Source organism: Alternaria arborescens (assembly GCF_004154835.1).
Source record: "Alternaria arborescens strain FERA 675 chromosome Unknown contig_12, whole genome shotgun sequence".
NCBI lineage: Eukaryota > Fungi > Ascomycota > Dothideomycetes > Pleosporales > Pleosporaceae > Alternaria > Alternaria arborescens.
In genome coordinates, this window is record NW_021167867.1 from 146,764 (window position 1) to 167,324 (window position 20,561).

At 51.2% G+C, this 20,561-nt stretch overlaps 7 protein-coding genes across 7 annotated transcripts; 5 read left to right on the forward strand and 2 right to left on the reverse strand.

The window, feature by feature from the left end:
- Positions 1-748: 748 nt before the first annotated feature.
- AA0111_g5830 (hypothetical protein) lies at positions 749-2,740 on the reverse strand (the record flags this gene model as incomplete). Its single annotated transcript, XM_028651986.1, has 4 exons — positions 749-973; positions 1,026-1,547; positions 1,600-2,145; positions 2,210-2,740. The coding sequence occupies 4 exons, from the start codon at positions 2,738-2,740 to the stop codon at positions 749-751; spliced, it is 1,824 nt and encodes a 607-aa protein (XP_028506445.1).
- A 2,329-nt stretch (positions 2,741-5,069) lies between these two features.
- On the reverse strand, positions 5,070-5,255 carry AA0111_g5831 (hypothetical protein; the record flags this gene model as incomplete). Its single annotated transcript, XM_028651987.1, has 1 exon — positions 5,070-5,255. One exon carries the CDS (start codon positions 5,253-5,255, stop codon positions 5,070-5,072), a length of 186 nt encoding a protein of 61 aa, XP_028506446.1.
- A 92-nt stretch (positions 5,256-5,347) lies between these two features.
- AA0111_g5832 (Guanine nucleotide-binding protein alpha-2 subunit) lies at positions 5,348-6,616 on the forward strand (the record flags this gene model as incomplete). Its single annotated transcript, XM_028651988.1, has 5 exons — positions 5,348-5,468; positions 5,524-5,708; positions 5,756-5,913; positions 5,960-6,218; positions 6,269-6,616. 5 exons carry the CDS (start codon positions 5,348-5,350, stop codon positions 6,614-6,616), a joined length of 1,071 nt encoding a protein of 356 aa, XP_028506447.1.
- A 2,401-nt stretch (positions 6,617-9,017) lies between these two features.
- Positions 9,018-10,004, forward strand: AA0111_g5833 (hypothetical protein; the record flags this gene model as incomplete). The annotated part of the gene is made up of 2 exons (XM_028651989.1): positions 9,018-9,363; positions 9,415-10,004. 2 exons carry the CDS (start codon positions 9,018-9,020, stop codon positions 10,002-10,004), a joined length of 936 nt encoding a protein of 311 aa, XP_028506448.1.
- A 1,126-nt stretch (positions 10,005-11,130) lies between these two features.
- On the forward strand, positions 11,131-12,716 carry AA0111_g5834 (hypothetical protein; the record flags this gene model as incomplete). Its single annotated transcript, XM_028651990.1, has 2 exons — positions 11,131-11,310; positions 11,370-12,716. 2 exons carry the CDS (start codon positions 11,131-11,133, stop codon positions 12,714-12,716), a joined length of 1,527 nt encoding a protein of 508 aa, XP_028506441.1.
- Positions 12,717-15,702: 2,986 nt separating this feature from the next.
- On the forward strand, positions 15,703-17,878 carry AA0111_g5835 (hypothetical protein; the record flags this gene model as incomplete). The annotated part of the gene is made up of 5 exons (XM_028651991.1): positions 15,703-16,064; positions 16,114-16,548; positions 16,596-16,858; positions 16,903-17,463; positions 17,517-17,878. The coding sequence occupies 5 exons, from the start codon at positions 15,703-15,705 to the stop codon at positions 17,876-17,878; spliced, it is 1,983 nt and encodes a 660-aa protein (XP_028506442.1).
- Positions 17,879-19,428: 1,550 nt separating this feature from the next.
- On the forward strand, positions 19,429-20,420 carry AA0111_g5836 (hypothetical protein; the record flags this gene model as incomplete). The annotated part of the gene is made up of 2 exons (XM_028651992.1): positions 19,429-19,584; positions 19,644-20,420. The coding sequence occupies 2 exons, from the start codon at positions 19,429-19,431 to the stop codon at positions 20,418-20,420; spliced, it is 933 nt and encodes a 310-aa protein (XP_028506443.1).
- Between the last annotated feature and the right edge of the window lie 141 nt (positions 20,421-20,561).

Below are 20,561 nucleotides of genomic sequence, written 5' to 3' on the forward strand. Positions count from 1 at the left end.
CTAAAGACCGCACACTGTACCAGAATCAGATTCTGATATGTGCTTTCTTCGATTGAGGAGCTGGTTGCGCGACTACCAAAATAATCACCCTTGTGCCAGACCCGCACCTTTTCTCGGCTCAAATTACACAAACGACTCATAGACGCGAGAAACTCTAAATGTGTTTGTCTCCGTGAAACCTGAGACTTCTGTTGCTGGATGTGCCATACGCTATGCTATCGTACTGCTGGAGAAATCCGAACATTGCAAATCTTTGTGTGACTCGAATACATATCCGCAAGCAGCACTTGAAATCCATATATTGGAAAACATCCCTAAAACCTTTTAGGACACGATCATTGTAACTCCCTGACTGGGTCTGGGCTTTTCGGGGGTGCGACGTAATCGAACTGGAGACGTGAACCCCATCGCGGAACCAAACCTGCCCCTGCGCATTCAGAAAGACTTTCGTATCGCTACTCGCTACTCAAGACTCTCGCTCAATTGAGACTCACGTAAGCTCGACTATGTTAGCAATTCCACGTCCTTCCGACATTCCTATTGCACTAAGGTATGCACAGACTAGTGCAATATAGACAAGGGTAACTTGCAATGGAGAACAGAAAGGCTGGAAGGCATGCATTGGTTTCTAGCAGCTATGTTCGATGACACTATTTCAGGAACAGCCTTCATCAATCACGTCTTATCGCCCGCTTTATTGTAGCAAGTTCATCACCCATGTTCTCAGAGGACCGAAACGCCCTCACATCTAGTTACCAACGGAGAGCAGAAGTGTCTCGTACTTCTGCTTCCAGTAGCGGACATCGTTACCACCACTAACACCAGATCCTACGCCGTTGGTTTTGGAGACTTTGGCTTCAGCAAGCTCCAGTTCCAGCTTGTTGATAGTCGCGTCCCTCTCAAAGACGTCTCGGCGCAACTGATCAGCCTTCTTGTAGGTGGGAAGCATGTCCTTGTACTCCTTATAAGAACGCTATATAGCAAGTCAGTATTAGTTGATAATCGTTTGCTGACCGGCTGTTTACCTTGGCCAAATCAGTCCACTCCTGTAGAGCGATTTCGAGATCCTCAATCTTCTTATCTTGACCACGAATTGTCTCCTCATCGTTTGGAGACGAAGAGCCGCCTACGGCAGATGAAGTGCTCTTGGAAGCCTTGAGCTCTTCGATCATTGCCTTGAGTTTGGTGTTCTCACTCTTGAGAAGCTCCGATGTCTGGACAGCCAGCCTGTTCTCTTTCATCTTGTTGAGAAGTTTGTTGTGAGCTGATTCCAACTGCTCAACTTCCTGGTCTAAACCTTCAACTTTCTTCAGAAGACCCTCTACCTTGGTGTTGGCCTTGCTCTCCTCGTTCTTGCTAGTGTCCAATTCAGCACTGAGACTGCTTACTTGTTCGGACAAGGTTGATTTCTCTTGGCTGAGCCCAGTAATCTGTTCCTCGAGGTTGGCAAGCTTGATGAGGCGCTGCTGCAGCTCGGCATTCTCCTTCTGGTGACGTTCGAGATCAATCTTCAGGCCTTCAATTTGCTTGATTTGCTCGTTGAGTTTCTACGAATACGTTAGTATGGTTTGTTAGACTTGCTATAGCAACATTACTTACCGTAAAGGCCTGTGCATGCTCAGCCGCCTGGTGGGCGTACTTCTCATTCAACACCTTGTTCTCTTTCTTGGACTTATCAGCATCGAGCCTGGCAGTGCTCTCGCCTCCCTTCAGCTGGCTGATCATGGTGTTCAAAGCGGTTGTCTTTTGAGTTTCCTTTGCCAATAGGTCGGTAGTCGATTTCAGCTGGGTAGTGAATCGATCAGTAATCTCCTGCTCTGAAGACTTCATCTTAGTTTGAACGTCTTGGAGAGCTTTGCGCAGAGTGTCGCTCTCAGCGAGAAGCTGCTTCTTGGAGTCTACGAGAGTGTCAAGCTCCTTCTCTATATCGGTCACTTTGCGGAGATCTTCAGCCTTCGTTGAGCGCTCCTCCTCCAACAGCTGCATGTATTTGTCGATCTCCGTACGGAAGTTGCCCTTCTCGAGTGTGAGACGTGAAACGCGCTCCTGGAGGTCTTCGAGCTCCTTGAGCTTGCCGGAGGTCTGCTCCTTGTACGCAAGGAAAGCCTCTTGGTGCTCAAGAATGAGATTGTGCTGGATGTTGACCTATGTTGTGTATGACGTTAGTCGATCTCTCACAGATACAAAGAGTCTTCTGAGTATCGCTGACCTTCTTATGCTGAATATTCAGTTCATCTTGTGCGTCTTTGATGGCCTCGTTCACCATTGAGCTGTGGTACAAGCTCATGTTGTCGCGCTGTTTCTCAAGGAATGCGGGCAACGCTTCCTTGGCCTCATTTGCCGCAGCAAAAAGCTGTTCCAACTCATCCCAGAGGTCGTTGAGAGTCGAAGTGTTCGCATCTGGCAACGCTTCACGGATCAGCTCTAGCAGTCGGCGCGTGTTGATGACAGTGGTTGAGACAGTTCTGGAGAATTTTTTGGCGTGTTTGGCAACTTCCTCCTTTAAGACGTTACCCTGGGAAATGGCGAGTTGTGCATCGGCGTTGTGATGAGCTACGTCGAGAGCGACATGGCCGGTCTTTAACGCGGCGATCTGCTCTTTGGTGGCCATGGCGGTATCGGCAGTGGGAACGGCAGCGACGGATGCGGATGCGGCCAATGCTGCTTTCCTCCGCAAAGGATCAGCATACTTGGAGTATCCGAGGGAAATCGGGCCACTGTAAGACTGTGCAGACGCCATTATTGGGCGTATTGCTACACGCAACGGTCAGCCAGAGCCTACCGTGCTACACTCCACGGATGACATGCCTGGATAGCTGATCTATGACTTACGATGGACGATAGAGAATCGCAAGAGTTTGGTACGGCTCAGTTTGCAGCTTCGGAGTGCGGTCTTGTTGTTGGTGGGGTGAAGCTGGCGAAGGTTTTGTTGATAGAAAATGGAGGGCAGTCGCGCTTCGCATCACGGCAGCAACTCAGGTAGGTGCTCTCACCACTTAAGCGATTTGGCGAGAGAGACGCCGACAGACGTAGCCTAATCAAAAACATGTTTCCTCACGGTGAAGTGACGATCAAAGGAACCCATGTATCAACTACTATCTCACAACTTGCCATGTGCTAGGAGAGCATGTGACAGGTGAGACTGCCGTTACCTTTTTTCAGCCTCACAGCTGTCAAAAAGACCTGTCCATATTGAGGCCACGAAGTTGGTAATAACAGACATTAATGAGAGCATATTGTTGCGGAAATTTATGATACTGATAGTATGCTTGACTACCAGCCAGGCCGGAAAATGAAGAATTTAAAACAATAGAGGAAGTAGCAGGAATCAAAAGAGAGCGAGACATGAATGCTGATGAAAATGTGGAAATTGACCTCCGGAAATAAGAGATGTAAACAACGACTCTCCTCGTTCTTGAAGCAGCCAACTGATGGCACCACCAGATGCGCTCAGCTTTAGGTATCCATTGGTGGTGGCGGCGATCCTTTAGATGTAGTTATCGCATGTTATCAAGCAGGTATGACCAGGTTGCAAATCACAAAACGCTGACTGGGGAGTTTTGACTTGTGGAGAGAGTAAGATGTGCAGTCCCCTCAGGACTTTACCTTGTCGTCTCCACAACCCGCCAAGCTGCATGTGGAACCCAACATGGAATAGCACCATGGCTAACTCGAAATACGATCAACTTACTTCCCCTCAAAGAAACAAAAAGTGCTGACAGAGCTGGTGGCAAGACACGGCTTAAGCCTCGGTTACTGGGCTGAGCACAAAAAGCAAAAGGCGCGTCATGAAGCTCGCCTGTCAAACCAGGAAGACGGGTCAGGTTCCCATTCGACGTTTACTGTGTGACGGTCACCTCGGTTCGAGATGGGTCAGGGTCGACTGCAGTTTGTCGTGGCAGGCGTGCAGAAGGCATATTTTTGGTCTTCATCGAATTGATTCAAGGTGGGACACGCAAGTTCCAGACACTCAGGCTCCCGGATACCCGCGCAAAACACGGTCCACCCCTTTGAGGAGTGTTGGAACGGAGCTAGTTCACTGTGGTTTTGGTGAGGCTCGTGGAATGTGTTGCAGTGGGTCGATTAGGGGGCTCCTGGCTATTTATCCACCCGCGCATGGGGAACGGCCGGTTGAACCATGCGAGTGGGCGTTTGGAGAATGTTACCTTGAGGCGAGACTGGTAAAGTTGAGGTGAATAGGGCCGTACAGCAGACTCATCGCAGAGGCACGATCACACGCAGCTGGGGAGAACGGCCGAATCGTGGCGTCTTGGACAAGCATTGGAGGGTTGGGGTGGGTCCACTTTCGGAGGTATGGTTGCGGAAAGAGCCGCCATTCAGTGCCTGAAACACAGCTTAAGCTGTACCTAGGCATCTACTCGCCTGCCCTGCAGCATCTGCGTCCAAGTCGACATGGAAGCACGAAGGATTTTGAGGAGAAGGCAGACAAAAGCTGGCGTTGCAGAGCACGAGCCGGTAGAAACGGCTAGCCATGTTGTACTCGCCTGGTGCCCTGCTAGCAGCGTACAATATCGGCATGCCCGCCTACCGCGGACCAGTGAAACGTTGAGGCACCGGTAGAGGTCCGAAGCATCAGGTTGGGGAGTGAAATTCTAGTCATGTTTCAATGCGACGGCAGCAGGCTTCCTAGCCGGGGGAGTAGTCGTGTAATAGACTTGGATGCAGCGGGAATCGATCGTCACGCCAACTTGCCGTCTCGTGGCTTTCACGTCGACCATCACGTTGCTGCTGCAGATCGCAGCCCAAAGCAGGATGGACATCCGAACGCGTCGGGCCTGCGCACGCTCGACCTGCCCTTGGCTGCCGTGTCGCGGGAAAGACATTTAATATCACCCTGCCCGCCCAGCTGGGTCCGCGAACGGTGCAGATCAGGGATTCTTCGGCAAAGCACCTGGGCACGTTATTTCTTAGACCAGTCCCATACCGTCCCGGCTGTTTCTGTCATCTTCTTAGCTTCTTAGTCGTGCATAGTGTCTCGTTTGCTGTGCCTGTTCATTGACATAGACTTTTTGCTTCTTCGTCCCTCGTTCTGTCGCGCACCCCATTGCCTAGTTGCCCTCACTAGCACCCTCCACAACACCAGTTGACTGCACCCCCTCCCGACATCCGGTAGCGTCACCCTCCTTCATTCCAATTACCATACGCGAGTCACGCAGGCTAAGACCATAGCTGACACCAGAAGTAGGCCTCGACTGCAACTTCGCTACAGGACTCCGTGTATGCTCGTAGCCCATCTCTAGCGTGTCGCGACTTCCTCCTCTCCATCACAGCTGCCTCTAGCTTTCTCTACCACGTCACTCTCTGCCATTACATGGCACCGGCAATAATGTGCTTCGGACGAAAACCCTCTGCTACCGATCCGGAGTCCAGGAAGAATGCCGAGATCGAGAAGAATCTCCGAGGCGACCGGAAGCGGGCTGAGCGCGAGGTGAAGCTGTTGCTACTCGGTATGCATGTCAATTAGGAATCCGGTGATGCAGCGTGACTGAGACAAGAGTGCAGGTGCCGGTGAGAGCGGCAAATCAACCGTCCTCAAGCAGATGCGCATCATCAACGCTGGCGGCTTCCAGAGTCTTGAGCGCAAAACATGGCGGGCTACCATCTTCAACAACTTGGTCTCGGCCTTCCAGACCATCTACGCGGCTATGCAAGAAGACGACATAGACTTTGAGGACGACGACAACATTGTACGCTCAGCCGTCGCCTACCCAAGAACAATGCTAACAAACCGCAGCGGTATTCCGAGATGGTCAACTCTGCGCCCGACATTGGCACCGAGGAGCCCATGCCCGAGGAGTTCTACACAGCCTTCAATTCCCTCTGGGCCGACAAGGGCGTGCAGCTCACCATACTCAAGGGCAACCAGTATGCGCTGCACGACAACTTGAACTAGTACGTCATGTATGGCCTACTCGACTACCCCGACTAACAGCCTCAGCTTCTTCCAGAACATCGACCGCCTGTTCCAAAAGGACTTCCTCCCCACCGACCAAGACATCCTGCGCACGCGATTACGGACAACCGGTATCTCCGAGACCATCTTTGAGCTGGGCAACCTGACATACAAAATGGTCGACGTTGGTGGCCAGCGCTCAGAGCGAAAGAAGTGGATTCACGTCTTTGACAACGTGCAAGTCGTGCTCTTCCTTGTCGCCATCAGTGGATACGACCACGTGTTGGTAGAAGACAGGAACGGCGTAAGTCATCTTCCTGAAACGTACAACCGTACACCCACTAACAGGATTAGAATCAAATGCACGAAGCTCTGATGCTGTTCGAATCCATATCCAACTCCAAGTACTTCGAAAAGTCGGCGCTTATTCTCTTCCTCAACAAGATCGATTTGTTCACCGAGAAGATTGCAGGCGGAATGAGCCCGATCAGGAGGACATTCTCCGACTATACTGGCGGCGACAGAGATGTCGAGGCAGGTAAAGAGTTCTTCGCAAACAAATTCCGCAACCTCGTGCGACAGCCCAAGAAGGAGGTCTACGTTCACTACACGAACGCGACCGACACGAATCTGCTCAAGATCACCATGGCATCCGTACAAGATATGATTGTCCAGCGCAACCTTAACGCCCTGATACTATAATAATCACTGATGGACGCCTTGCGCGGAGCCATCGTCGTGGTCTTACACCCGCAGCAGGGAGGAGCGCTTGCTCGCTCGCCCAAGCGAAAGCCAGGGACGCATACCCACCCCGCGCTGCCGATCGACCCACCTGCCCTAGAACTGGATAGTCCACCTGGCCGGACCCGGAGTAGCAACAGACTTTGAGTGGACGAGGAGAGACGATTTCCACGGCCCATTCCATTTTATACCCCTGATATCCCTTTCTCCACTTCTTCTATCTTCGCCAATACTTTGACGATCTCACGACGTAATCTCTGGGTCTTGATTTTGAGTCTTGATCTTGGTCCTTTTCTCTTTTTTTTTGGTTCTTCTAATAAGCGGATCCGCAATTTTGTAGATTGAATAGTGTATGCAGGTCTAAGGAGATGAGCATGTCTTGAATCTGGGCTGCTGGAAGATACAGAGGTTGGATAACTAGCGTCCAATGGGGCTTCTCTGTACCTACCTGAGTATCTTGCCTAGTAGCTCGCTGAGAGCAGCAGGATTACAGATTGGGGCCAGATAATGTCATGTACGAGAGTATATTACACGGCATTTGACGTGCAGAGGAGATGCGAGCAAGTTACAATTTGCTACTGCAGTCTAATATCACAAACTATCTACTCAACTCCGAATGTCCGATTTTCGAATCCTTTCATTCTCCGTATGGTTGCATAGCCTACTTACCCAGCACCATGTTTACAAAGAAAGATATGCAGCAACTTGCACCACATTTACCCTTCTATTTACCCAACTTCCCTCCCCTAAGCGAAGGACGACCCAAGAAGTCAGTCAATTAGTGTGAGAATTATAGTTGTGCCGCAAATCCCGCAGGGTCCCAACGCAACGCCATGCATGCGCGGCTACGGCGTGGTTGACTACAGAGCCTAACAAGTCGGCCAGTCGCCTTTTCGGTCCGTGCCGCTTTTCTTTCCGCGAGCGAGCGGCGTTTGACTCGCAACGTTCCAGTGTTTAATGGAGGGTCTATCCATTGAAGAGAGCAGGTGTGGCTAGGCCTGGGAGGGCTTGGCTTGGAGCTTGTGGCGTTGGGGAGGAGAAGTTGGGTGGGTGGGCAAACGCAGGTGTGGACTAAGATGTTTAGGTAGAGATGCAGTATTTTGTGTTGTGGACACAGGTGGATATTGGATGCTTAGGGTTGAGTCGTGAGGTTTTACGTAGAGTGTTGTAGGAGTGGGTCTAAGGTTGGTGTCACTGAAGATGGTGTCGAAGGGGTGTGCGAAGTGAAGTAGTAAGGATGGGGCAATCCCTTGCTCGCTTGCTCCAAAGAGGAAGAGACCAGACGACATATGAGACAGAGATAGTGTGCTTGCCATGCTGTTGTGGACATTTGTTCTTTGCAAGTGCAAAGTATCTGTGCGTGCCTACTGCAAGTGCGCAAAAAGCATCTGTAGATCCATGTAGACTCGATCCGCAACATCACATCCAAGCCGCTTCGACAGTAGACTAGGCCAGACGAAGTAAGTAGTTGTCTCAGAGTTGTGCGTGTTTTTACCAAAATAGCTAGTTTCTCCGTGATACGTTTTCTGTATGATGGTATCTAGGTAGAGAGTGTCTAATACATTATATCGTTATATCCTTTAGCCTATCACAAAGTAGCGGGCCGCGGTTCAGTGACGATGCGCATGACATTAGCCATACGTAATAGATCCTGATCTCGACTTCATTGATGATTGTTGAGTGAACCGCTTCCAAAGCTTAATACGGCGTCGTCTGTCGTTGCTCACTCCACTTTCTTTCCCAATGCTGGATAAAGATGGTCGCTGACAAGATCTGAACTTGCACTTTAACATGTACATCTGCTTAGATAATACAAGAAAACAACCTTTATAGGGTATCGTGTTCGTTTCCAAGTTGTCTATCATGAAGATTCTCCTTGTTCTCGCTCATCCAGAGCCGCAACCTCCGGTTTGCAGCCCGTACAACTCAAGTTTGACTGAGGATGTGAAGAAGGAGCCGTATGCTCGGTTTGCTGTGGTTGACAACAGAGAACTGTGGCCACTGAGGCATAGAGGACATGGTAGATACTGGGTTGGAAAGTACTTAACACATTATGCTGTGAGGTATACAGGAAAGTATGGACGGGACTGATGATAGAAACAGGACTCTACCGCAAGCAAAACGTTGGGTGAATCGTACTGCACATGCTACATAGCAGAGGCGGTGCATCGAATGTCAGTGAGGGTGAACAGCAGACTAGTGATAAGCAGGTGAGCGTGACATGTGCCAGTGCCAGTGCCAGTGCTAGTGCCAATCGGGGAAACATCGGCGCGTGGTGACCTGCAGCAAGTCCTGATAGCCGACCGACTTGAGCCTCATCAACACCATCGTCATACCCCAATACCCCTCCACCCAGCTGGCCATGTTCTCGCCCGCTGTTGGCAGAGTCGCCCGCTCTGCAAACACTTTGGCTGCTGCGCCAGCCAACTCGTTTGTCTTCACCCGCTGCGCCCGCTCTGCGCTGAGCACCAGCACTGCGCCGCAACAACCCTTCCGACCCAGTCACCAGCGGCGCTACTCGTCCTCGAAGCCGTCAACACCCCCGAATAGCAAGAAGAAGCCCGCCGAGTTGGATCAGAATGCTACGGCAGAGCTCCGGGGTGCGGGGAGGAGGTCCAAAGAGACGAAGAAGCTGAAGGAGCCCTCGACGGCTACTACAGGCAACAACGTGCCCTTTGTACCACCGACAAACCACCTCCGGGAAGACGGTATGCTGTTACGAGGGTACACACCACCATGCACGTGCTAACACGGACCAGATGTCAAGCTATCCGCCTTCTTTGGCCTCCACCGCCCCATCTCCATCTCGCGCTCCTTCCCCAGTTCGACGTCGACCGCTGAATTCGACGCCTTCTTCGACGTCAACCGGGCAAACGACGTCCAAAGAATGGAAGCCACCAAGGATGTTCTGAGTGGCTTCTTGGACCGCGTGCACGCCGAGATAGATGCGCAAGAGGAGCAGCGAGCTGACGCAATACAATCAGAACAGCGCATCATCCACGTCGATTTCCAGCCAACAAAAGAGAACATCGAGGACTTGGCCGCCCGCCTTGTTCCCTTCCAACCACCACCGGCACCTGATCTGAATGATCCAATCTATAGCGCGACTGAGTCCGAGTCCCGCTCTGCCGAAGATCTCTCCGCTAGCATTAACCAGCGCATAACCGAAGTCCCACTACCTTCGGAACAAGACCGGCCGAGCACATTCCGCGAGCACGTTGCGCGACGACGATATGGCATGTACATGATTAGTGTAAAAAGGCAACGGAAGCTCAAGATGAAGAAGCACAAGTACAAGAAACTTATGAAGAGGACAAGATTGCTGCGGAGGAAGCTGGATAGGACCTAGTGAGTATATAGCGTGGCGTTATAAGCATGCATGGTCAGGTCAAAGAGAATCATCTCACCGACTCACGGAGTGCTGGACTTGGGGCATCCGTGTTGCCTTGCGCAGTTGCGAAACGGGTCGCCATGACCACGAGTAACACGCGCGGCTCGAACAGTCGCCTCCTCATGGCATCTTCGGTTGACAGAAGGCATTACGAATCTACCCAACTCATTTCTCAATTCCTGCGCATTTTCTTGGTGTTTTGAGCAGGTTGTTTCGATCGCATTTGGCGCCAGACAGGTCGCGTCATCTTTCCCAATATCACCGTCCAATATCCACCATTACGTGCATTTTTCCTTGCATTGCGTTTCCGCCCGCGAATCTTGCTGTTTCCTCATGCATCGCAACATGTCTTTGAGAATTCGAATGGAAGTTCAAGATAGAACGCATTGATGATCGGCGCCGTCAAGCGATGTTCGTCAACGGCGGCTATAGGCGTAGCTCCGTGTCGCAAAGTCACATGAAACCCCACCGCGACTGAGGCCGTCACAACACCCCCAACATAAGGCATCGGTAACGTCAGTCCCTTGAGTCGATGCCCCGCACGGGAGCCTTATCAGACGGATACTAAGGCGTAGCGAAGTCGCAGCCCGGCAATCATACGTTCCAGCACGCCAAAGAGCGCATGACGCCTTGGCGGGAACACCCCTCAGTCATTTTTCCATCACGTTTACTAGACTCCGCTGTGTTCTGGGCGGCGGGCCGAAGGCTGGATACAGGTCTTGGGCGCATGGTTGAGACGTGTAGGTGATCCTTGGTGGCATCACCCCAGCTACGGCGCTTGAATGTATGTATGTTCCTTGGAGAGAGAGGCAAGTGAAAAGGTGATATATAAGTCGGAGTTACCTCGCCCACATTTCAAAGGCCAGCAACTTCGACAACAACAAGTCAACAGTAGCATCCAGCAAACTCTTCCTTTCGCTTTTCAGCACTTTTTCCATTCTTTCGCCCAGGTTGGCAATATTAACATCTACCCTATTACTACTCACTTTTTTCCAAAGAGCTAGTCTCTCGTTTCCACATTAACGTTTAACGCATTACAACTTCGTTTTTTCTTCGGTCGATTCCAAATCACACATCAGCAAACATGGTTTCCAAGACTTTCATGATCGCGGCGATGATCGCCTACGTCGAGGCCCGTTTCGGTCAGGAGCAAGTCCCTATCAATGCTATCAGCAGTGTTCAGGGTGGTGATGCTGGTGCTGCTTCTACTATTGCTGGTGCGGCCATCTCTGACCTGCTTGGTGGAGCAAACTCTTGCGACAAGGTATGCCTCTCCACTCTTCAACATCCACTTTCCCAGTTCCTGGTTAACGAGTAAAACAGCTCGTCCGTGCTGACCAGATCTTCACTGAACTCGGTGGAGGTGCCGATGCCCTTACTGCCGCTATTGGCATGGTTACCGCAGAGAAGAACACTAACCCCTTCGCTGGCGGTAACGCCCAGAACGTCTGTGGCGATGCTTCGCTCCCTGTCACTCCTGAGCTTCGTGGTATTACCCCTCTCATCGACCCCGATGTCGATGTCAACGGTGATGCTGCGGCCCTTAGTCAGAGCAGTGCTGCTTCTCCTCTTGCTGCCGATGGCCTGAGTGTCTTTGATCTCATGGACCAGGCTGGTCTCGGTGATCTCGTTGTCAGCCAGGCTTCTGCCGGTGGTGCTGCTGCGGGAGGTGCTGCTCAAGGTGGAAACCAGGCGGCTGCCGGTAATGGCAACGCGGGTAACGCTGCGAATGGCAATGCTGGCAACGCAAACAACAACGGCAACGCAAACAACAACGGCAACGCAAACAACAACGGCAACGCAAACAACAACGGCAACGCAAACAACAACCAGCAACAGCAAGGTTCCGCCGCTGGTAACGCTACTGACAATGCTGGTAACGATGCCGCTGCTGGTAACAACAATGCCAACAACAACAACAACAACAACCAGAATGCCAATGCTGGTAACAACAACAATGCTAACGCTGGTAACAACAACAATGCCAATAACAACGGCAACGCTGGTAACAACAACAACGCCAATAACAACGGCAACGCTGGTAACAACAACAACGCCAATAACAACGGCAACGCTGGCAATGACAACGCAACCAACAACCAGAACGACAACCAAAACGGCAACAACCAGCAAAACGGCAACAACAACGCTGGTAACAACGCTGGTAACAACGCCAACAACCAGAACAACAACCAGCAAGATGCCGCAGCAGGAAACGATAACAACAATGCCAACGCCGGTGCTGATGCTGGCAACGCAGCCGGAGGAGCAGCCGGAGCCGGAGGTGAAGATTTCGGCCTCTGCACACCTACCATAACCTTCCAAGGCGGCGAGAACGGTCGTGCAGCTGACGAATTCACCTTCCAGATCGCCGACCCCCTAGCTCGCGGCGGTCAAGGAGAAGCCCTGAATCCCGACATCATCACCAACGCTCTTTGCAACCAACTGACCAATGTCTGCGAGGCAAACGACGCCGCTGTTGCCACATGCGAAAGTGCTGCTGCCGCTGTTAAGGGTGGAGATAGGAACAAGGCTTTGGCGGATCAGTTCAACAGCCTCATTGGATTCCCAGGTGCAGTCACAAACCCTGATGGTGGGCCTGAGGATGTTGCTGCTGCCGGTGCGGGTGCTGCTAAGGCGAGGAAGATGCGCAGGGGACTCAGGATGTAAAGAGTAAGAGGAGCTGAGATGGGAGATGGAGTAAAACAAGAAGACGGGGATGTGCTTGATTGAGATGGAATATGAGAACAGTGCACACTTAGCTGGATGCTCACTGTCAAGAAGTTGCTCGACTTTTCCCTTTTTTATACTGTATTCTTATACCATAGCGTTTGCCTTTCATGGAACGACGATTAGATTGATATCGATGAACAAACTTGTTACGATCAACAACAAACTGTATCTTCATTTTTGGGCCATGAGATGATGATTGACAACTGCTTTCTCCATTGTTCGGCCGTGAGATAGTATCGTGTATCGTTTGATGTCTTTGTGATGTTTTGTAACGCATAATGTTGGAATTCCCAAGCTCACGGAGGTGATTGATTCGTGATTAACTCTCAGTGCTTGACCAAGTTCGATGTGCTAAGTGGCTATGGAGTTTGTCTTGTCGTCTCGTAGGGGCTGAACCTTAAAAGGACTCGTCATGGCTGCATGCCCACGTCCACGTCGCCGAGCTCATTTATATCAAATACAACCACTGATACCCTTCGTTCCTTGGTTGGATGTGGTAGTCCCATTCGCGGATCGGTCCAGTGGGTTTTGAAGTCAGCGGCGTCTGGTGAGGGAAGTATTTTCCATTTCGAGACGCTGGTGTTGGACTCCCTCTTTTGTGTTATGGAAGGTCGGTCGAGCCACCGGATAAGTAGCAAGCGTTCCTGCCGCTAAGTCAATCCGTGGCAGCTGATACATCTATACGTCCGGACAACAGCGCATGCGGAGATTTCCACCATCGCTGGTGTGCTATAATCTTGGTACAAGACAGACTGGAACACGTTCTGAAGAGGTATTTGCATTGGCTTGCGGTATTCTCCTACTACATGGCAACAACTATCCGTATCTATGGTTCTCCTCGGTCGACAGGACGCCACCCCCCTCCTCTCCGGTAGGCACACGACAGCTCCAGGAACGGCGAGGTAGTGAACCCAGAACTGGGGGAAAAGCAAGTTGTACCGTTCCCTACATTGTGGATTCGATCGATCTTCCGACTTCCGTGTGTCCGTCCCGAAGAAGAAAAGAAAAGAACGTGGCTAGACAACGTCATGAGAAATCTCCGTGGTCACAAGCTGCATCCATGTCTGCGATACAGCTCTTGTTGCGGGCTTAGATTGCAGAGGCAGCAGTATCTGCCCGAGCGTCTTCACCACACGGGCTGTGCTTCGACCTAATGCATCGAGGATGGATACTTCCTGATTCCGAGAATCCTCCCCGGCATCCCCGCACATGCTTCCGCCTTCACAGTCGCGTGCGGCTAACTCTTGGTACGTGATATGCAGAAGATAGTGGAGTTGCGCGTCCATTGGCCATCTGTAACACGAAGTTCGACTTGGTGTAACTGATCTGCAAGTCCGTTGTGATCTGCGCTGCATATGTAACTTCCGCGGAGCTGGTGGGGGGATGGGAGGGTCCTGGATGGACGCTTGACTTGCCTACGGAGGCGATGTGGCTTGCGGAGAGACCCTGAGCTAGAAGGCATGGAAGGAAGGAAGCAGTGTGTGTGTGTGGAGATAGTGAAGATAGCCAGGATCAGGGGAGCCATGCACGCTTAGAGTCGGTGAAGTTATGAGCTGTTTTGGACAGCGAGACGAGTATCGTGAGCTGGTTGGGATAGCGATGCAACTTTGCCTTTCCGAGCAAGCGGCTGGCGCACAGCGGTCATGTGTTGGACGATCATTGGGAAGTGCAGGCGGCCAAGGCAGGAGTGAGCTTGCAAAGTCCACGTGTGAAGATGCTAGAGTCAGTAAATCCCGCTGTCGTTCATTGCTTTTGAGGCTGAATCGAGCCGAAGCCACAGACGCAAGGTCATGGGCACAGCATAACTCACGTCGCATTCGTACCGATGTGGCGCAACGTGTGAAATGCCGGTCTCGAATACCTGGCCAAGAGGCTTCGTACGAACTTTAATCGCTAACCTGAGCCGTCGACACCGGATGGATAGTGCCCGCCCGTGAAGTGAAGCTACTGAGGACGTTTCGTGAATGCTAAGCCGCATCGAGGCAAGGCGTCTCATCCAAGATGAGGATCAGGTACAACTGCATTGACTCGACCCACCAAACACGTTTGAGGGAAGAAAGGTCGAATGTTGGTTGAGGATGAGCGGAGCGGCGAAGAGAAGGCCCGTCGTATCCATCTCCGACAAGGTGTGGCAAAACGGCTGCGCCACGGAGATCACAAAAAGCTTGAGTGCTCAACAGATGGATTGTTTGGGTGACAGCGTGAGAGATGCGTTCACTCGACATGACATGGCGGCGCCCCATGCAAATGGTGCAGCGCTCAGACAACATTACGCAAAACACGTTAGCCAAAAGGGCTTAGTGCCATGGGTGGGTCATGCACGGGTGAAAATCGCGTGTCGTCGATTTGCAGGCCATTCCACACAGACAACAAAGCCTGTTAGCCTCATTGCGCACGAGCTTGGTCTAGCATGGCACATTATTAAGAGAATCATTTAGCACAGGGCGAGAAGCCAAGGGAAGCTGAGAAAAAAACTTTGAGACCTGCTTGCAGAGAAAGGGATCACCATCGGTCCTATACTCGGTCCCATTCCCCCGCCATCCGATTCGCACCGCTGCAACAGGCCTTGATGACGACGTAGGTGCTAATCGCGAGTGTGGTTCTTCAGCTGATGGCGAAGTTCCTACCTGTTACCTTCTTATATGCCTTTTTTCGCCGATTGAGACGCGGATTACTACTATAGTCTATGCTTGCGGCTCGCCAACACCCTGTGGATACCTACTAGATGAATCAGGCCAGCATGACCACTCCACGACGGAAAGCATGTGTCGAATGCCGCCAGCAAAAGGTACTTCCCCACCTCAATGGGACGCGACAATGTCCGACGATGCTATCAATCGTTTACTGATACTCTTCTTTGCAGATTCGATGTGATGTCGAGCAGCACAAGGTACCGCATGACCCATGCGGGCGCTGCAAGAAGATGGGACTGGAATGTCGCATCCTCCCTACATCAACCAGGAATTTGCGCCAGACCAAAGCAGAGATGCGACGAGAGCTGGAGGAGTTGCGATGGAACATGAGACAAGGGCAGAATCCTGGCGATGCAAACTACCCTCACTCGACGGCCTCACCAACCGTCGATATGCAGAATTACACCCCACTTGAACACGCTTCAGCCACATATTCGGATCCTTCTGGAAGGACTGATGCATCAGATTCAATGTCCCCAGCTTTCGACTCGAGGCCTCCGACACGAAAAGGTTCCGATCACCACGGCACGGTACCACGCGTGATAGACGGCTACTTACTCGATTCGAAACGGATCGACGATTGCTTCACCATGTCAGTCAGCCCAAAACATCTCTCTCGATGTATACTAACAGCATCGTAGTTATTTCACACAATACCATCCGCTGTTCCCTATCTTGGACCCATCAATAGGGCCCAATAATTACTATGATCAATCGCCCTTCCTGTTCTGGACTATCGTGGTCACGGGATCGCGACGGTACTCTGAACATGAAGTCCTTGAAAGGACAAGTCAGCCCATCACTCAACTAGCATTTTCCTCAATGGCGTTACGTACCTCGCAAGTTCCAATCATCCAAGGCCTTTTAATTCTTTGCACCTGGCGACTACCTACCAACTCAATGTACAAAGATACAACACACCTCATGTGCGGTTCAGCAGTACATCTAGCAACGCAAATTGGCCTTCACATAGCAGGCGTAGGCCAGGATTTTGCTAGGACACCACTTGAGAAGGATCAATCACTCAAGGTGCAACGTGCCAGACTTTGGCTATGTTGCGTCATCGTCTCCATAAGGTAAGGACTATAGACACAGTCTCGAAACTTGCGCTAACCATGTTTAGAACGAGTTGTGTTGAAGGCATACCACCTCTTGCTGAATCATTCTTCGATGGCGATGAGCAAGACCGGGAAGACATGGTTCCGTACCTACCTTCTGACCTGCAATTCTTGCACAAAGTCTACATCATCCTCATGCGTGCCATAGTCGCCATGGGAAAGACTAACTTACAGTCTATTCACTGCGACGTTCGTGTGCTACGGTCGTTGATCGGTATATTCGACTCGCAGCTCCTCAGCCTGGCTCCGTCTTCCCCAAGCGAACTCGGTAAGTTTGATCAAACTCGTACAAAATTCGATCTGACGAAATAGATGCTCTGCAACTCAGCTGTGCACGTATACATGTGATGGCGTTCCATTTCTTCGCTCATCCCACGAATCCCGGGCCCGACGCAGAGGGTCTTTCAAGGTTTTACTCTCTATGCATCTCAGTCATTCAATCCGCGGCAACTATGCAAACGACACAAAAGGTCCACTTACCTTCTGTCTCGCAATCGTTCATCGATCGTACCATCACCCTGGCTGGTTTCACCATTTTGAGGCTTGTTCGAAGCCCGCTCGCTCAACACCTGGATTTGCTTGCGGGCGAACGAGCATTCTCCCAAGCGTATGATTTCCTCCAGAATGTGTCTTTGCAGCCGGGAGATATCCACTTCCGGACTGCACATATTATGAAAGATTTATGGGGTAGCGACAAAGTGTTCCGTAAGAAGGACGGTCGTGTGGAATCGTTATATCTGAGGTTGAGAACAAGGTTGAGTATGAGCATCAGCTACGACATGTTCTGGTACTGGCGAGAGGAATTCGGCAATATGCAAAATCCCTACAACGGCGACGAAGCGACACTTGAAAACGCTCAGCAGAGTGCACCTCGTAAGCATTTTACTACAAACTTTGGTCAGCACATAGCTAACAAACAGGTCAAGAATACTCGTCACAGCAACAACAGCAACACCAGCAGCAGCAGCACCACCAACAACAGCAGCAACAACAACAGCAGCAATTGGATCCATCGATGAGACAGCAACTTCCGGTAACCAAATTCGACCCCAGCTTGGTCAATCCCCAGATGCAACCGGATCCGTCCGTAATGAGCAGCTTCGATGCTTGGGAGGGTCCAGATTACGGTGTACCGCCAATGCTCGATCAATTCCCTGATTACGACTGGGCAGCCGGCTTTGAGTTCTCGAACGCCGAGATGCCCAACGTACCGGTTGGACCTATAAATCCAATGATGACAGCACCAGGTCCTGGAGGTGCACCAAACATGGGGTATACCTACGGTTAGACGTTGGGTGGTTGGTGTCCGTGTGAGAGAGAATGGCTTGGACGCGATGGAAGAGTGACGACTACGGTTTCTCGCCTGGTGCGGGAAATGAAGTGTTCAGATACCGTATACCTACTCAGATACGCAATGCCATGGGAAGATCTTGCGACCAACCAAAGAAGCCAGATTCTGTCTACTATGCACCACCAAAGACAGATCTCTGAACACTAGGTCGCGGTGGCGAGGACCGGTCGACCACGTGCGGATACGGCGGGAAGTGATCGCGATGTCGGAAAATTGTTCGATCAGATCGATGCGGGCTGCACCTAGGATCAGGCGTGACGCCTAAGAGTTACTGGGATGGTGTTCAACTGAGCCGGCAGGAACCGAAAGATCTCCGAATCCGATTTGCGACCGTTTCGCAGGCGTATATAATAACAGAGGGTCTTCTCTTTCTGGTGAAGACGAGCATACGATGGACCTTACAGCAAAAGAATCTGCTCAGCATTGTCTGCGGTGTTGTCAGCAACCCAACCCTGGTGCCCACTAGCGCTGGCGTGCGCTAGATGGTCAATCCTGAAGGCGTGTGGAGGAAGGAAGAGAACACGCATTACAACACCAGGAAATCATCGTGCCGGCTGCCAGCTCACTTTAAATCCCAGTCTACCCCCTCATCACCCCCATGCGCTCGCCTACCCAGGACTTCGGCATCGGCCAGCATCCCGAACGGGGCATCACATCCTTCTTCTTCTTCTCATACGACATTGCCTTTCCGCCTACGACAAGCCGACCATGATATCGGCGAACCCGAGCCTTGCAATCGTCTGGCCAGTGAGATGGGACGAGTGAGGCGCTCCTACCGGTCAAACCGCCGGCGAACATCGGCACATGACACTACGTCAGCAAGAGGAACAGGGCATTGCGGGGTGTCACCACAACAGCTTTTCCCTGGTGTTTACGCATATCTTGGGCGTTATGACGTGAGTGGGTAATTTTCACAATTCTGATTTGTGAACGAGCTGGTAAACGTTCAACCAAACTTTTTCGCCATCGCGCAAAAGATCCTTTCTCACAAACCAGATCCTTCGGAGGACTTGGCCGAGAAGATGGGGATAGGCGGTCATAGATGTGCAGCGTAGTTTTTCTTTCCATGAGGGTGTGGTTACCATTGTTTTTCGTTTCGTACTTTTTTAGGTTTAGCTATCTAGATTCTATATAAGGCGTTAGGAGTTTGCTCCGGTTGGTAATTACACTATTACTTTTGAAAATCTCCGGTCTCTTTTCGGGTTGACAGGCTCCTAGTCGCGACGGACGAATAACTATCACTACCGGATCTGGCATACCATTCCGCCACAGTATATACGCAAGACGCCGATACTCAGCGGGCAAAAGTGAGGCCACCGAGTGTCTGTTCCTGAGCACACTGTACTTTACGAGGACGTTGTGCTTCTTAAACGGATCGGATCTGGCGCGGCTTGACAGCGAGGAAAAGCAAAACGCAACATTCATTGAGAAAAGCTTGATCGTTGCCATTCATTGATATCCTTGAGAGCGAAAAAGAGAAGGGAAACATGGGATCCAGCAAAGCACCCGAAAGAAGGATGACAGCAGTTGAGAAGCTGAGAAGCATGTTGGCGGATCCGGACAAATTCCTTTCTTGTCCTGGGGTGTACGATGGCTTCACAGCGAGGATAGCCCTTCAAGAAGGTGTGGACTGTCTATACATGGTATGTCTTACAGGTCATTGTCAGTATCCCGCGTTATCACAACTAACACGCCTACCCAGACTGGTGCAGGAACAACAATGTCCCGTCTAGGTGCTGCCGACATGGGCATAGCAACCTTCACCGACATGCTCCAAAACGCCACAATGCTTGCTTCCATCTCCCCGAGCACACCTCTAATTGCCGACGCCGATACAGGCTACGGCGGTCCCGTAATGGTCGGTCGCACAGTAACATCCTATATCCGCGCAGGCGTTGCGGGTCTGCATCTAGAAGACCAAATAGTGAGCAAGCGCTGCGGTCACCTAAACGGCAAGCAACTCGTCGACACGGAAGAATTCGAATCTAGGATCCGCGCTGCGAGGTTAGCGAGAGAGGAATCCGGTGGTGACATTGTGATTATCGCAAGGACAGATGCCTTACAGGGTTTTGGTTATGATGAAGCTTTGCATCGTCTTCGTGCTGCTGTTGCTCAAGGCGCCGATGTGGCCTTCCTGGAAGGTGTTACGACGGCTGAAGACGCGAAGAAGATATGCGCTGATTTGGCGCCCACACCTTGTCTTTTTAACAGTGTGCCTGGCGGTGTGTCTCCAGACTTTACAGTTGACGAGTGCAAGCAGCTCGGGTACAAACTTGCCATCTTCCCCTTGTTGGCATGCGAGGTTGTCTATCCGGCGGTTAGGAAAGCGATCCAACAGATGAAGGCAGGACATGTTGAAAGTGTAGAGGAGGATGGAAAGAGACATGGACCTAGGGAACTGTTCAAACTATGTGGGCTGGACGAGTTAATTGAGTTTGACGTCAAGGCTGGTGGATTAGGCTACAAGAATGGTGCGTGATGGGGATGTGCAGAGACAAGAAAAAGAAGTCAGGCTTGATGGACTTGGTGTGAGATGGGAGATGTGAGAAATATGCTTTATACCACTGATAGTTTTGCAATTTAAGGTAGTTTCGAAGAAAGTTTATCACTGTTAACCTTG